The 13,644-nt window shown below is 51.3% G+C and overlaps 1 protein-coding gene across 7 annotated transcripts in view; it reads right to left on the bottom strand.

Moving 5' to 3' along the window:
• Positions 1-13,644, bottom strand: part of LOC123501815 — a 112,436-nt gene that overhangs the window by 4,889 nt on the left and 93,903 nt on the right. For 3 of the 7 annotated variants that reach the window (XR_006673715.1, XM_045250833.1, XM_045250835.1), the window contains exons 3-12: positions 13,410-13,644; positions 13,042-13,196; positions 11,224-12,938; positions 9,905-10,036; positions 9,004-9,189; positions 7,638-7,760; positions 5,177-5,425; positions 3,792-3,908; positions 3,059-3,331; positions 219-2,265 (exon numbers count right to left, since the gene is read on the bottom strand). The exon at positions 13,410-13,644 is cut by the window's right edge and continues 420 nt beyond it. Coding sequence is in view for 6 of the 7 variants with exons in the window: in XM_045250833.1 (XP_045106768.1) it covers positions 219-2,265; positions 3,059-3,331; positions 3,792-3,908; positions 5,177-5,425; positions 7,638-7,760; positions 9,004-9,189; positions 9,905-10,036; positions 11,224-12,938; positions 13,042-13,196; positions 13,410-13,644 (5,232 nt within the window). In the remaining variant the exon portion in view is untranslated. The remainder of the gene's footprint in view (positions 1-218; positions 2,266-3,058; positions 3,332-3,791; positions 3,909-5,176; positions 5,426-7,637; positions 7,761-9,003; positions 9,190-9,904; positions 10,037-11,223; positions 12,939-13,041; positions 13,197-13,409) is intronic. The other 4 variants (XM_045250836.1, XM_045250837.1, XM_045250834.1 and 1 more) reach the window with 3 other exon arrangements.

Genomic DNA, 13,644 nt, shown 5'->3' with positions numbered 1-13,644 from the left:
ATTCCTATCAATGCCATAGCACTTAACACACCTTCTCCTTTCTTCTACCACACAAACAACCTCCTAATTAAATCACCACAGCACTCTACACACACTCTTATCAATGCAACAGCCCCTAACACACCCTCTCCTCTCTTCTACCACACAAATAAGCTTCTAATTACACCACCACAGTACTCTACACACACTCTCACCTCCTCAATGCCTCCAACACTCACCAGAATTGTCATCAGGGTCTAGTTTGAATCTTGTAGTCCTTCTCCTGCTGCCCCTCCTCACTGCTGTCTGTTGGCGTGTCTCTATGGTGGTGTTGGTCTTGTTATTCTTCACCTGGCCCCGCCCATGGCCCCGGAACTGCATCCTACCCCGTGACTTGGGCTGGGGCGATGGGGTGGAGGGAGGGGAAGGGATGTCGGAACCCTCAGTAAGATCGATGGTCTCTCCCTCATATTCCTCGTCGTTCCTTTCCTCGTTTCCCTCTGTCTCATTCACTGCTGCTGTTTCCACTTCTTTTGGTGCTGGCATGAGGGTAGGCGAGGGTGGATTGGCAGGAGTGCTGGTGGAGGGCGGGGTGGAGGGTGGTGTGGTGGGGACAGTAGGTGGTGGTGATGGAGGTGGTGTGGCTCTACTGGTGCTCTCTGATACTGTGGTGGAGGGTAGAACTGTAGTGGTGGTGGTGGCTGTGGTGGTAGGTGGTGGGGAGGGACTGCTGGCTGTAGTGGTGGTAGTGGCGGCAGCAGTGGTGGTGGGGGAAGCTGGACTGTCGTTTTGGTTCTCAGTAAGTGGTGGTGGTGGTGGTGGTGGTGGTGAAGTGGTAGTGGTAGTAGTAGCAGTGGTGACATTTAGTGGTGGAGTTGCAGCTTTGGTAATTGGAGAGACTGGGTTGGTGATGACAGTGGTGGTGGTGGTGGCCAGTGGTGAGACGGGCGAACAGACGCTAGTGGTGGTTGTGGTGGTGACAGCAATAGGAACAGTGGCAGGCAGGACAACACTAGTGGCAGGAGTGGTGTTAGTGCCAATGGTGTTGAAGACGGGGAAGGTGGAGGCAGTGGTGACAGTGGTGGTGGTTGTGGTGGAGGAGGAGGAGGGGGCAGGGCTGGTGCTGCTGTCTGGGTGGTTAGTGGGAGACATGGGAGGTGGAGTGGGAGTGGAGCGTCGGATAAGAGTTGGGAAGGTGGGTGGCATTCCGGCGGGTGGTGTTATGAGGGAGATGGGTGGAGTGGGAGGGAGGAGTGATGGGAGAGGGACTGTGGGAGGGAGAGAAGTGGTTGGGGGCTTGATAGATGGATACATGAGGGGAGTGAGTGGGAGGATGGGGGTGGATGGGAGGGCTGCAGTGGGAGGGAGGGCTGGTGTGGCTGGGAGGGCTGTAGTGGATGGCAGGGTCGGAGTAGATGGGCGTGCCACAGAAGATGACGGAGTAGAAATAACTGGCACTGGTGGAGTAGAAGATGGGAGGGTGGTGGTGGTAGCGGCAGGAAGTGTGGCTGTCAGGGGGAGGGTAGGGGTGGCCAGGAGAGCTGCAGTAAGTGGCAGGGTGGGAGTGGCAGGGAGTGCTGTGGAAGTGATGGTTGGAGTGGACAAGCGTGCAGTGGAGGACAAGATGGGAGTAGACGGGAGTGTTGCCGTTGATGTCAGGCTGGGGGTGGATATCATGGCTGCCGGGAGTGGCAGGGTGGGGGTGGATGGTAGGACATGGGTGTGTGGCAAGGGTGTGGAGGGTGGCAGGACTCCAGTGTGGGAGAGTGGGGCGGTGTGGAGCAGTGCTGCGGCAGAGTGTGGCAGGGTGACATGGGGCAGGGTGGTGGGGGGCAGGGTGGCAGGGGGCAGGACGGGTGGCAGGACAGCACCGTGGGGGAGGATGCTAGGGTGGGGGAGGCCCGGCAGGCGTGACCGTGCAGCAACAGCGGAAATGTCAACAACGGATGAGAGAATTGATGATGTGGATTTGGCGGCTGCTGCTGATGATATGACGGCAGCAGCGGCAGCAGAGGAGAATGCCGACGGAGGCATGACAGCGGCAGCGGCAGCGGCAGCAGAAGAGAGAACGGCAGCAGCGGCAGATGACAAGACAGCAGCTGCGGGAGTGAGGACCGAGGAGGCAGGGAGGACAGAGGAGTGAGGGAGGCCAGCAAGGGAGTGGTGGATGAGTTGGGAGGAGGAGGACACTGGGAGGTGTGGCCGGGAGTGAGAGAGAGGGGAGCAGCGGTCTGGCCCAAAGTGAGGCTCCTCCTTGGTCTCCTTGCTCTCTCCTTCATCCAGCACCTGAGGAGGAAAGTGTTGTCAGCCACATTCATTTAAGACATTTGTCCCAGACTTTTGAATAACTCTTCTTATCTTTAAAGGAACTGGCAATCAAGTGGGCCTTTTTTTTTATCTTTTGTTGCCCTTGGCCAGCTTTCCCTCTTGCATAAAAAAAAACATAACTTATTATAGACACTCATGGCAACCAACCACAACATCACAAACTCACATGAACCTAAGTTATGCAAGAATGTTTGTGCATGCAAGTCACTCCCCCCCCCATCTCAGCCCTCACAGTTTAAAGGGATATTAGGTTGGTAAAGAGAAACCAAACAGTCCTTCTCTTAACCTCCTCTCACTCAATACTACAAGACCACAAAGATGGCAAGATGAACCAGGGTGTGCTGTCAGGCCTTGTTGTGGAAGTGTGAGGCCAGCTGTGGTGTGGCTAAGCTCCTGGGGTGTGGTATGATGGCTAATGAAACTGTGTCTGTCATCCTGGGATTGAAAGGCTAAAAATGTGTGTGTGTGTGTGTGTGTGTGTGTGTGTGTGTGTGTGTGTGTGTGTGTGTGTGTGTGTGTGTGTGTGTGTGTGTGTGTGTGAGTGGTGATTTATCTGGCTAGTGTGCTATATAGATAAATAAATAGATGAAACAAGAGACATATACTGAATTAAACTGATAAAGAGTGTGAGTGTGTGGTGCTTTGTCTGGCCAGCCTGTGTGAGACCACCAGCCTAGTGTATAGATAAATAAATAGATAGACAAAGTAAGATAGACATCCTGAATGAAACTGATAAAGAGCAAAGACTTACATGGATGGTAGCATTGCTGTCCTCTCCTTCCGTGACATCATCCACCTCATCCGCCTGATCCGTCCCCTCCAGGCTCTCCACCTCCTCCTGGTGCTCCCGGCTGTCCCCGCACCCAAGATCAATGGCTTCGTCACTGGGGGCAGGGATGACGGTGCCCAGCTGGGAGAGAGTTTCCTGGGATATGTGCTGTTCATCGTAGGTCAGTCTGGTGCGGTTGGAGAGCTTGAGGGCCTGAAGGCGAGGGTGGTACACACACAGCTGCTTGACACACTTCTGCAGGGGGAGGTAAGGGGAGAGGGTCAGTGGTGGTGATGGTGGTAATGAGTCTGAGTAATGAAGGTGAAAACTACAAGGATATGACATGGTGGGAGATATTAATGAAATCTTTACACAGTGATGATACTAATGAGAGAGAGAGAGAGAGAGAGAGAGAGAGAGAGAGAGAGAGAGAGAGAGAGAGAGAGAGAGAGAGAGAGAGAGAGAGAGAGAGAGAGAGAGAGAGAGAGAGAGAGAGAGAGAGAGAGAGAGAGAACCAGAAGGAATACAAAGAACCACCTCTACTGTATTTCATCGCTGCAGTGAAGTGAGACATGAATTACCTTCACCTCGCTAAGGGCAATCTCATTCTACCACACACACAGCAGGACAAAGCACAACTTGCAGCCTCTGCTGCCACCTTGCCTCACTCTGACACAAACTCTAATGATCAATAAATCAGTGAGTGCCGCCTTACCTGCCTGTACCTCCCCGGCCCGCCAAACTTGGGCATGTCCTCGCAGTACAAACAGTTCCCACATGGCACGGTGGTCTGGCAGCCGGGACACTCGCCACAGTAGTATTTGGTCCGCACCTGCAACACAAACACAGGATTTCACAACACTACACAACACACACACACACACACACACACACACACACACACACAGAAAATAAGAGGCAGTAAAGTTTGAGTGAAGTAACTAATGGCAAGAATAATAAAGATCTTAGGTATGTAAGTTGTCGCTTGGGACTAAAACCATGATTAGCCAGACCTTAGGTAAGGCTATATTATTCAAGCTAAATAAGAAATACAGCATTAAAACTTAACTTGAAGCAAAAGAGATAAAAGTCGGTATAAAACTTAAACATTTCATTCTAAAGTAATTCCTGACACTCAAATTGCAGAGAAGTGAAGGAAAAGTGAAATTCAATAAGTCACAGGAGAGAACAGTTAGCAGTGACTGTGACTGTGACTGACTGTGGGTAATGGAATGTGTGCCTCTAGATGTCTTGCCTCACCACCGCCCTGAGCTGGGGACATAACATCACCACTGCTTTCATACCAACAGCTCTCTAAACATGTGGAGCACCTAAGCCAAGCAGCAGGACAGGAATGCAGTGAACACCAAAGCCTCCACACTGTGCTATGGTGGCAGCTGTGTCACGGGTGTGGTGTTGTGGTGTAGTGGTGTGGTGGTGGTGCTGCTCTCTCACAGTGATGATGGGTGTGTGTTGCAGACTTGACTAACACAATAAGAAAAGTATTGCAAGCCTAAATGTTATAAATAAGGAACATTCCCCTCCTCACAAAACAACACAGGAGCTTCCCAGGGTGAGTGTGACTACAGCAAAGGTGATGCAGGGTTGTGTTAGCATCTTCTAGTGTTGAATGTTTGCTACACAAAGCTATGTTATTGTTTTGGAAAGCATCTCACTACACACAAAAAAAAACACACCACTGTAAAACCATATCATGTACAGATCCTCTCATTGTGAAATATACTATGCAAAAATTTAAATGATTTGCAGTGTCATAAAAAAAATAAGCAATTTCTCACACTCCTGTCACAGCTTACCATCTCTCTCTCATCATGTAACTTTTAGCATCATACAAAAAAGAGAACTAGTGTAAATCATCAGTTACAAAAAACAAGCAGTCTTTCCCATCACTCCCCGTCACTTCTGGGCCTACACTACAACAAAACAATGAAGGCAAGCATGTCAGCTGGTGAGGGTGAGGGTGAGGGTGAGGTGAGGTGTGGGTGTGGGTGTGGGTGAGCTAAGGCCTTGGGGGGGTGAGGTGGCCAGACTAAGAAGGGAAGAAACCACAAACTGAGGAGAAGGAAGAGAAACACCGACCTTTGGGGGGCTTACCCTGCTGTAGGGCTGCGCAAACTTTTTCTTCAGCATCTTGCGCATGAGTTTCATCTTGTCATTGTGGGTGCTGGCCTGGCCATCCGGGGTGGGGCTGGAGGCGCCCGATGTGCTGATGCCAAAGGTCTCCGCCATCAGGGAATCCGTGGAGTATGGCGACGGCTCACCGGCCACACTCAGGGCTGCCCGCACCTCCTCCATCTGCTGCTGCTCACACACTCGCATCTCACACACCTGCAGACACAAAACACCTTCAGCTCTCACTCCTACACATCATCTTGTGTTTTTTCACATGTGAGTGCACGGTGTTAGAGAGGTGTAGACCTCTCATCACCTGGCCTTTGAATGACGGACCCTTCTACTCACACACACACACACACACACACACATACAATGCACACACACTACATGGACAAAGAAATGATGAAAAAATTGATAAGTACCATAATAAGACCCAGATTGGAATATGCAGAAGTAGTGTGGACCCCTCATAAAAAGAAACACATAAGGAAGTTGGAGAGACTACAAAAAATGGCTACAAGAATGGTTCCAGAATTTGAAGGGATGACATATGAGGAGAGACTAAAGGCTATGGATCTATCAACCCTGGAACAGAGAAGGGAGAGAGGGGATCTGATACAAGTTTATAAATTGATCAACGGAATGGACCAAGTGGATAATGAGAAACTGATCCTGAGAGAAGAATATGACATTTGAAGCACAAGATCACATAGTAAAAAGCTGAGAAAGGGAAGATGTCTGAGAGATGTTAAAAAATATAGTTTCCCGCAAAGATGTATTGAGACGTGGAACAGTTTGAATGAAGAAGTAGTGTCTGCAATGAGTGTGCATAGTTTTAAAGAGAAATTGGATAAGTGTAGATATGGAGATGGGGCCACACGAGCATAAAGCCCAGGCCCTGTAAAACTACAACTAGATAAATACAACTAGGTAAATACACACACACACACACACACACACACACACACACACACACACACACACACACACACACACACACCTACTTTAAGTACAATGAGCTAAAAACACCCCATAACTTCTCTCAAGTAAAAAACATGAATGCACTTTTGGCACAGCTAAGACAACTGAGACCCAAACACATTCCAAAACACAACACCTGAGATATTTAAAACCCTCATTAACATTTCTTGCCACAGAGACAAAGGACTGGCCAAGACATAACTACCCCGCATTATGGTACTGCTCCACAAAGGCTGCTTAACACTGCTTGGGGCTATAAGCACTAATTATGACAAGCATCATGCTGTTAAATCTGTCAGTTGTGTATTTCTTGCAGCTTACAGTCATGCGAGCCTTCCCTTGAATGTGTAATGTGGTTCACCTAGTACTCTTCATCACAACAACCGACAGTGTGGGAGGATAAATGGGTGGATGTGTTTGTGTAGCAGTAGTTTCTGTTACTCTGTGCTTTATTCTTGGCATTTAAGATGACTTGTAGCTCAGTGATTTGTATGTGACTGAAAGACTGTCATGGGTGGGGATATATGGTGGAGCTCTCTCTGTGTATTTACCTAGTTGTATATAACAGGGTTCAAGTGGGGCTCATAGTGACCTGTCTCCACATCTACATTTATCCAAGTTTTCTTTATATCTGTGCACACTTTCTGCTGTTACAATCTCTTCACGCAATCCATTCCAGATGTCCACCATCTTGTGTGAAAAACTGAACTTCTTAATGTTCCTCAGACACTGATTTTTTATGATCTTTGTGGAATGTCCTCTTGTTCATATATCTCCATCCTCCATCAGTGATACCAGGTCTTGTCTATCTATCTTTTCCACACGGTCTACTAACTTATATATTGTTATTAGGTGTGTGTGTGTGTGTGTGTGTGTGTGTGTGTGTGTGTGTGTGTGTGTGTGTGTGTGTGTGTGTGTGTGTGTGTGTGTGTGTGTGTGTGTGTGTGTGTGTGTGTGTGTGTGTGATTCCTTTTCCTGCATCACTGCCTCCACCTCCTCGCAAACACGCAGTGAAAATTGATGTGTTTGTGTGTGAGACCTTCCTCCCTGCCACATCCACCTCATTGATGAATGAAAGTAACAACTGATAACATAAATACAGAATGGATAGATATGTACTTGCTATAGGATACAAGTTTCCCATCTGAACCTCTCCCTCTCCCCTTCTCTTTCACTAAAAAGCCTTACAATAACAACAATATACACTCATGTTTTTATAACCACACTATCTCTCTCTCTCTCTTGACTATCTACGATTATATACTAAAATTAATACCAGCACTTCAGTTTTATTCATTCTTTCTTTTTATTAAATTCTTTATATAGGAATAGTGACTCACATTTTTCTTGCCCCCAACCACTGATCCCTAAGTTAACCCACAATCATGTAAGGTTAAGTAACAATGCTTAGCCTATAGAAGCAAACCAGAGTGCCGCCCCTCACCTTGCGGCGCGCTGGAGGCTGGGCAGCGGCGTTGTGTAGGCAGGCGTAACACTCATTACAATCTAGCGTCCGTTGGCAGCCGTCACAGCCTCCACACTTCCCTCGCCCCTTCTTGCCGGCAGTCTGTGTGGGAAAGCTGTGTTAGTATGATAGTTTCCTTCCTCTTTTCATGTGAGAGGGAAATCTGGCTAAATGTAACAAAAATGACAACAAAAAAGGCCCACTACAATGACAGTTCCTAAGCAGGTCTGAGAGGGTTACTGCTGCTTGTCACTGCAACTCAGCTTTGTAAAACAGTCTGCCAAGGTACAATAACAAAGCTTTCTTTCAAGTACAGCAATCAGCAATATTCGTACGACTGTCTGCCAAAGTATAATAACAAAGCTTTTTTTTTTTTTTTTTTTTTTGAATAGTGAGTGGTGGTGATGATGGTGATTCTTGTTCTGTATGCATTTTGTTGATCAGTTTAGTGCCGGGAATGAGAAATGATGTAAGTTTTGTTCCTTGTGACTTGTTTATTCTCAGTCACTGCTGACAAAAAACAATAATTTCAAGGCACTAGTATCAAATTACTGTATTCTTATCACTGTCTTTGGGCATTTGTACTTTAGTCACTGTCTCCACTGAAGAGATTGTTATGTATGTACTATGCATCACCATCACATCACCATCACGACCTAGAAACTTAATTTTTAGTCACCAGCACCAACAATAAATATTCTCAGCCATTATTGTTAAGAATAAATAAATAAATAAATAAACTCTGGCATACCATCACCATTAAAAGATTATACTCCATCACCATCACCACAAAGAAAGTCCTGCAACACCACCACTAGCAAACAAAACTACTCACCACCACCACCACCATTAAAATCACCTTCACAAGTCACCACCAATAAAAATCAACTCCACCACACCATTTATACAACTACAACAAATAGATCACCAAAACAGACCACCACCACCACTTCTAAAATTACAAACCACCCCCATAGTAGTTGTTGTTAGGGCCACAATGATTTCTAGACCCTTATGAGCCCTGGACCCCCACAGTAAGTCAGCCAAACACCTCACAAAGCCCCCACAATGCACCATCACCACAAAGAAAGTTCTGTATCACCACCACTAGCAAACAAAACTACTCACCACCACCACTACTATTAAAAACACCTTCATGAGTCACCACCACTAAAAACCAACTCCACCACACCATTTCTACAACTTCTAAAAATACAAACCACCTCCATAGTAGATGTTGTCAGGGCTGCAAAGATTTCTAGACCCTTATGACCCCTGGATCCCCTACAGTAAGTCACCCAAAGGCCACATTAAGTCCCACAATGAACCATACATCAAGCCTCACCTTCCTCCTCTTTTTGGCATCCTCAGGCTCCATCTCGGCAAGGACACAGCGCTTGTAGACACACACTTGCTTGAGACGATTAGGGCCTCCAAACTTTGCCTTGTCCCTGCAGAACCGACACTGGCCACAATCCTCCACCACCTGACACCCCTCACACTCACCGCATCCCTTCCTCTTGCGCCCCATCTGTGTGCGGGAAAGTGAGGGTGTGAGTGGCTGGGTCGAGTGTCAGTGGTGTTCAAGCGATTAGCAATTAATGAAAGATGTAGTAAATGTAAATCCAAGGGTTAAAATGGTAACAAAAAAATAAATATAGATAAAGAAAGGTATAGAATTAATAAAGAAACCTCCATGTCATTAGCTATTAACCCCTTCAATACTGGATGCATTTTTACCTTGAGTTTTGTGTATGATTAGACCATTTTATTGATATGAAGAAGGGTCTATGGAGGTCAAAAGATTAATGGCCACAGTCTTCACTATTTTAATCCCCCACATGAGTTTCTAAAGGTGTATAAAATCACCAAATAGTAAGCAGAATGAATATGGAAACGCATCATGCTACTGAAGGGGTGAACAAAAAGAAATGCACTAAACAGCAATCAAAAAAGTCAAAACATTAATGACAACAAAATATGAATAAGAAACAGGCTATGAAACAAGTAATAACACCTCAAAAGTAACTAAAAACTAACAAAAAATAAATAAACAAATAAACCAAACAAATGAAAGCAATGAAAATAAATAAACACAAAAACAAACAAATAAAAATACAAAGCTACAAAATAAAAAAAACATCAAAATAACTAAACTAAAAAAACACCACGCCAAACAAAACATCAACACCTCACCACTGATCCTTGCCTCTCACCACCACCACAGCGGCGCCCTGGTGACTTACCGTGGTGATGCCGGTGTGGTAGAAAGGCTTGCGGACGTGAATGAGAGTGTTTCTGTTGCAGGGTATCTCCTCGATGACCTCAATGCCGTTGTCATCACCATCGTTGTCATCCAGCGACACGAGGGGCGGCTCCTGCAGACACAGACACACCAGGACATGAGAAGTGTGTGTGGGCTTAAGAGTGAGTATGTGAGAGTGAGTGAAAGTGTGGTTAAGGTGTGAGTGTGTGAGAGTGAGTGTGTGAGTGTGTGAATGAGTGAGTGTGTGATAAGGTAAGTGTGTGTGTGTGTGTGTGTGTGTGTGTGTGTGTGTGTGTGTGTGTGTGTGTGTGTGTGTGTGTGGTGAGGTGGTGAGGTAGTGATGATGAGGTGGTGAAGGGGTGATGAAGAGGTGACAAAGTGGTGATAGAAGTGATGTGGTGAGGGAGACAGTGGAAAGGATGAGGGAGGTGATGTGGTGTGGAAGGGGTGATGAAGGGGTAAGGTGGTGGAAGGGGGTGTTGAGGTGGTGAGCTGGTGGTGAGGGGGGTGAGGGGTGACTAGGTGGTGTGATGGGTGAGTTAAGGTTTAAGGAAGGGTGATGTAGGGAGGAAGATGGTGGGAGGGGTGAGGTGAGGGGGTGGGAGGGGTGATGAGGTTGTGAGGTGGTGGTGATGATGTGATGAGGTGGTGGGAGGGGTGATGAATGGGTGAAGGGATGAGGTGGTGGTAAAGAGGTGAGAAAGGTGATGGGAGGGGTGACAAGGTGGTGAGATGGGTGAGGGAGGTGATGGGAGGGGTGACGACATGGTGGAATGGGAGAGGGAGGGGTGGGAGGGGTGACGAGGTGGTGGGAGGGTTGAGGGAGGTGGTATAAGGACTGACAGAGGGTGAAAGGGTGAGTGACGGGGAAGGGATGAGGGGATGAGCGGGTGAAGGGTTGGGGGTAAGGGGATTGGGAGTAAGGGGATTGGGGGTGAGGGGGTTGGGGGTGAGGGTTGCTTCGTAACCAGCTCTGGTATGTGCTGAACTCATGAAAAGTAAGATATGAAGATAACATGATTATTTTGTATTCCAGATGCCTTGCTGCTGGTGTTGTTGCTGCTGCTGCTGCTGCTGCTGCTGCTGCTGCTGTCACTACTACTACTACTACTACTACTAGTAGTAGTAGTAGTAGTAGTAGTAGTAGTAGCAGTAGCAGTAGCAGTAGCAGTAGCAGTAGCAGTGGCAGTAGTAGTAGAAGTAGTAGTAGTGCTGCTGCTATTGCTACTACTACTGTCACACCAGCACTTGTAGCACCACCAGCAGGGCAGCAGCGTCGCATCCCGGGGCAGCACGCACCTGCTTGGTGATGGGCGTGGTCTCCACGGACACGTCCACGGTCTTGGGCAGGTCTGGGTGGGCCTGGGACAGCCCTGCCAACCCCGCCCCGGAGCTCATCAGCAACAGAGGCAGCGAGGCCCCGGGGTGAGTCAGCCCCGGGTGGAGGCCGTCAGGAGGCAGGGGGCCGCCCCCACCCGGGCACTCGCCTTGCCCAGAATCCATCAAGCTGTTGGCAAGGTGGTGGGGGGTGTGGGGGGTGTGGCAGGTGGTGTAGCGGGCGCCCTCTGGGGAGGGGGAGCGCCTCTTGGCCTCCTCGCCCCCTTCCCTCTCATCACCGTGGGGGTTGTAGCCGGCGGGGGTGCTAGAGTCTGGGGTGGTTCTTTCCTCTCCCCCCGCAGGTCTGGGGGAGTCCCCACTGGAGTTGGCGGTGCTGCTCAGGTTCAGCGCCCCCTGGTCCTCGGGGCTGCCCTCCCTGGGGCTGTGGCCGCCCCGCGCCTCGTGGGAGTCCTTGGCGCCGAGGGTCGACACGCCGCCCTCGTGGGCCAGGAAGGGGAAGAGCGCGGGGAAAGAGTGGGGGGAGGAGAGGGAGTGCAGGCCGGCCAGGGTGTGCAGGCCCGCCGAGGCCCCAAGGGAGGAGAGGCCGTGCAGGGTGTCGAGGCCTGACAGGGAGGCCAGGTGTGGGTGCAGCTTGAGCTGCTCGTACACCTCCTTGGCTGCCTCGGGGCTCAGCAGGCCGCTCTTCAGGGTGTACAGCAGCGGCAAGGCGTGCTGACTAGACGGGCTGCTGCTGAGGGCGCTGCTGCCGCTGCTGTTGCTGCCGCTGATGATAATGCCTTTGCTACCATTGCGGTTTTTGCTGGAGCTGCTACTGGTACTACTGCTGGTGGTGGTGGTGGTAGTGGTGGAGGCCTTGGCTAGCGCCTGCTGCGCCCCGAGCGAGGCCAGCATGGAGGATGAGGTGAGAGTGGCGAGGGCCGTGGGTGAGATCATGTTGGAGGGCGTGAGGGGCGCCAGCAGGCCCGTCATGGCGGCGGGTAGCGAGGGAGCCAGAGAGGAGAGGCCCCCCAGGCTGAGGTCTGTCTGCGAGGCCAGGCTGGAGTTGAGGCTGCAGGAGGCCGTGCTGGTGTGGCAGCCCTGCGAGGGGGAGAGGTCGGCGGCGGTGGAGGCGGCGTGCGCCTTGCCCGCCTTGGACAGGTTGAGGGGTTTGAGGGACGCGTCCAGGTCCAGGTCGGGGAAGGCCGCGTAGCTGCCCGCCGCGAACATGCTCCGCAGCGGGTCGGCCTTGGTCAGCAGCTCCCCCAGAATGCCACCGCGCAGGTCCGGCGCCGCCCCGCGCGGGGGATCAAGCCCCGGCACCCGGGGGCACTCTGCAGCGGCGGGCGGGCCAGGGCAGGGGTCTGGGGCGTCTGAGGGCGCCAGGTGGTCCACGTTGAGCTTCCTGTACAGGATCTCGTCCAGGCGGCTGCTGCGGACCTTCTTGCTGGAGCGCTCCCGCCGGTAGTCAGGGTGGCCCAGGTGCGAGGCGTGCGGGGGGCGCGGAGGAGGGCCCTGGGGACGGCTCAGCTCCAGCAGGGGCCCGCCCTGAGCCAGGAAGGCCTTCTGCAACACGGCGCTCAGGTCATCCATCCTCAACAGGCGGGCGAGCTCAGCGAGGTGATGGAGGCTGACGCCGTGAGGGACGGTGCCCGTGTAGAGGCAGGTCACCAGGGCCTGCAGAGCCTCCAGGGAGGTGTCTGGGGGAAGAGGGGATGCATTACTGCCGAGTTGCCCTAACGGGAACCTTGTGTACCAAGAGACAAAGAGCCGCGAGGTGCGGTGCACTGCACGTACACGTACCTGTGACGGAGATAATGGCGGGGTGGTCGGTGGCGTGCAGCAGCAGACTCTTGAGGAAGGGCGAGGCGGCGGCCAGCACGGCGCAGTGGGCGCCCACGTGGCCTCCCTCCGCCAGCAGTACGGCGTCAAGGCCGAACTCCTCCTCGTGCAGCTCCCTGTGGGAAGAGACACAGTGTTGGCGGGGAGTGGGGCCGCGGGGGGTGGGGGGAGGGGAACAAGTAACACACGGCCCTAGGAGGTGACACTGGCGTTACGGTAAGGGAGGTTCACATCAACAACAGACTACAATGAGCTAACGGGGGCGGGAGGAGAGGAGGGCTAGCGCCGCCGCGTCAATATTGACATCAAGGCAGACGGGTGTGGGCTACCTGATGGCGTGGGCGAGGTGGGCGTCGTGGCGAGGATTGCTCAGCTGAGACAGGGGACTCTCCACCCTCCGCGGGGCGAGGCTCTTGTGCTCGCGGGGCCGCGGCGGTACCCGCCAGGCCTCCGCGGCGGCGTCTGGCGGCCCGCTGAGGTCCTTCCTGTCACCGGGCGGCGTGTGGGGCTTCTCAGGGCAACACCGGGCCGCCTCCCCCCTCCCGCCGGGAAGGAAGCCTCGCC

Source organism: Portunus trituberculatus, chromosome 10 (genome assembly GCF_017591435.1).
Source record: "Portunus trituberculatus isolate SZX2019 chromosome 10, ASM1759143v1, whole genome shotgun sequence".
Classification (NCBI taxonomy): Eukaryota; Metazoa; Arthropoda; class Malacostraca; order Decapoda; family Portunidae; genus Portunus; species Portunus trituberculatus.
The sequence above is the reverse complement of the archived record's forward strand: the minus strand, read 5'-3'. Positions and strand labels throughout refer to the sequence as shown.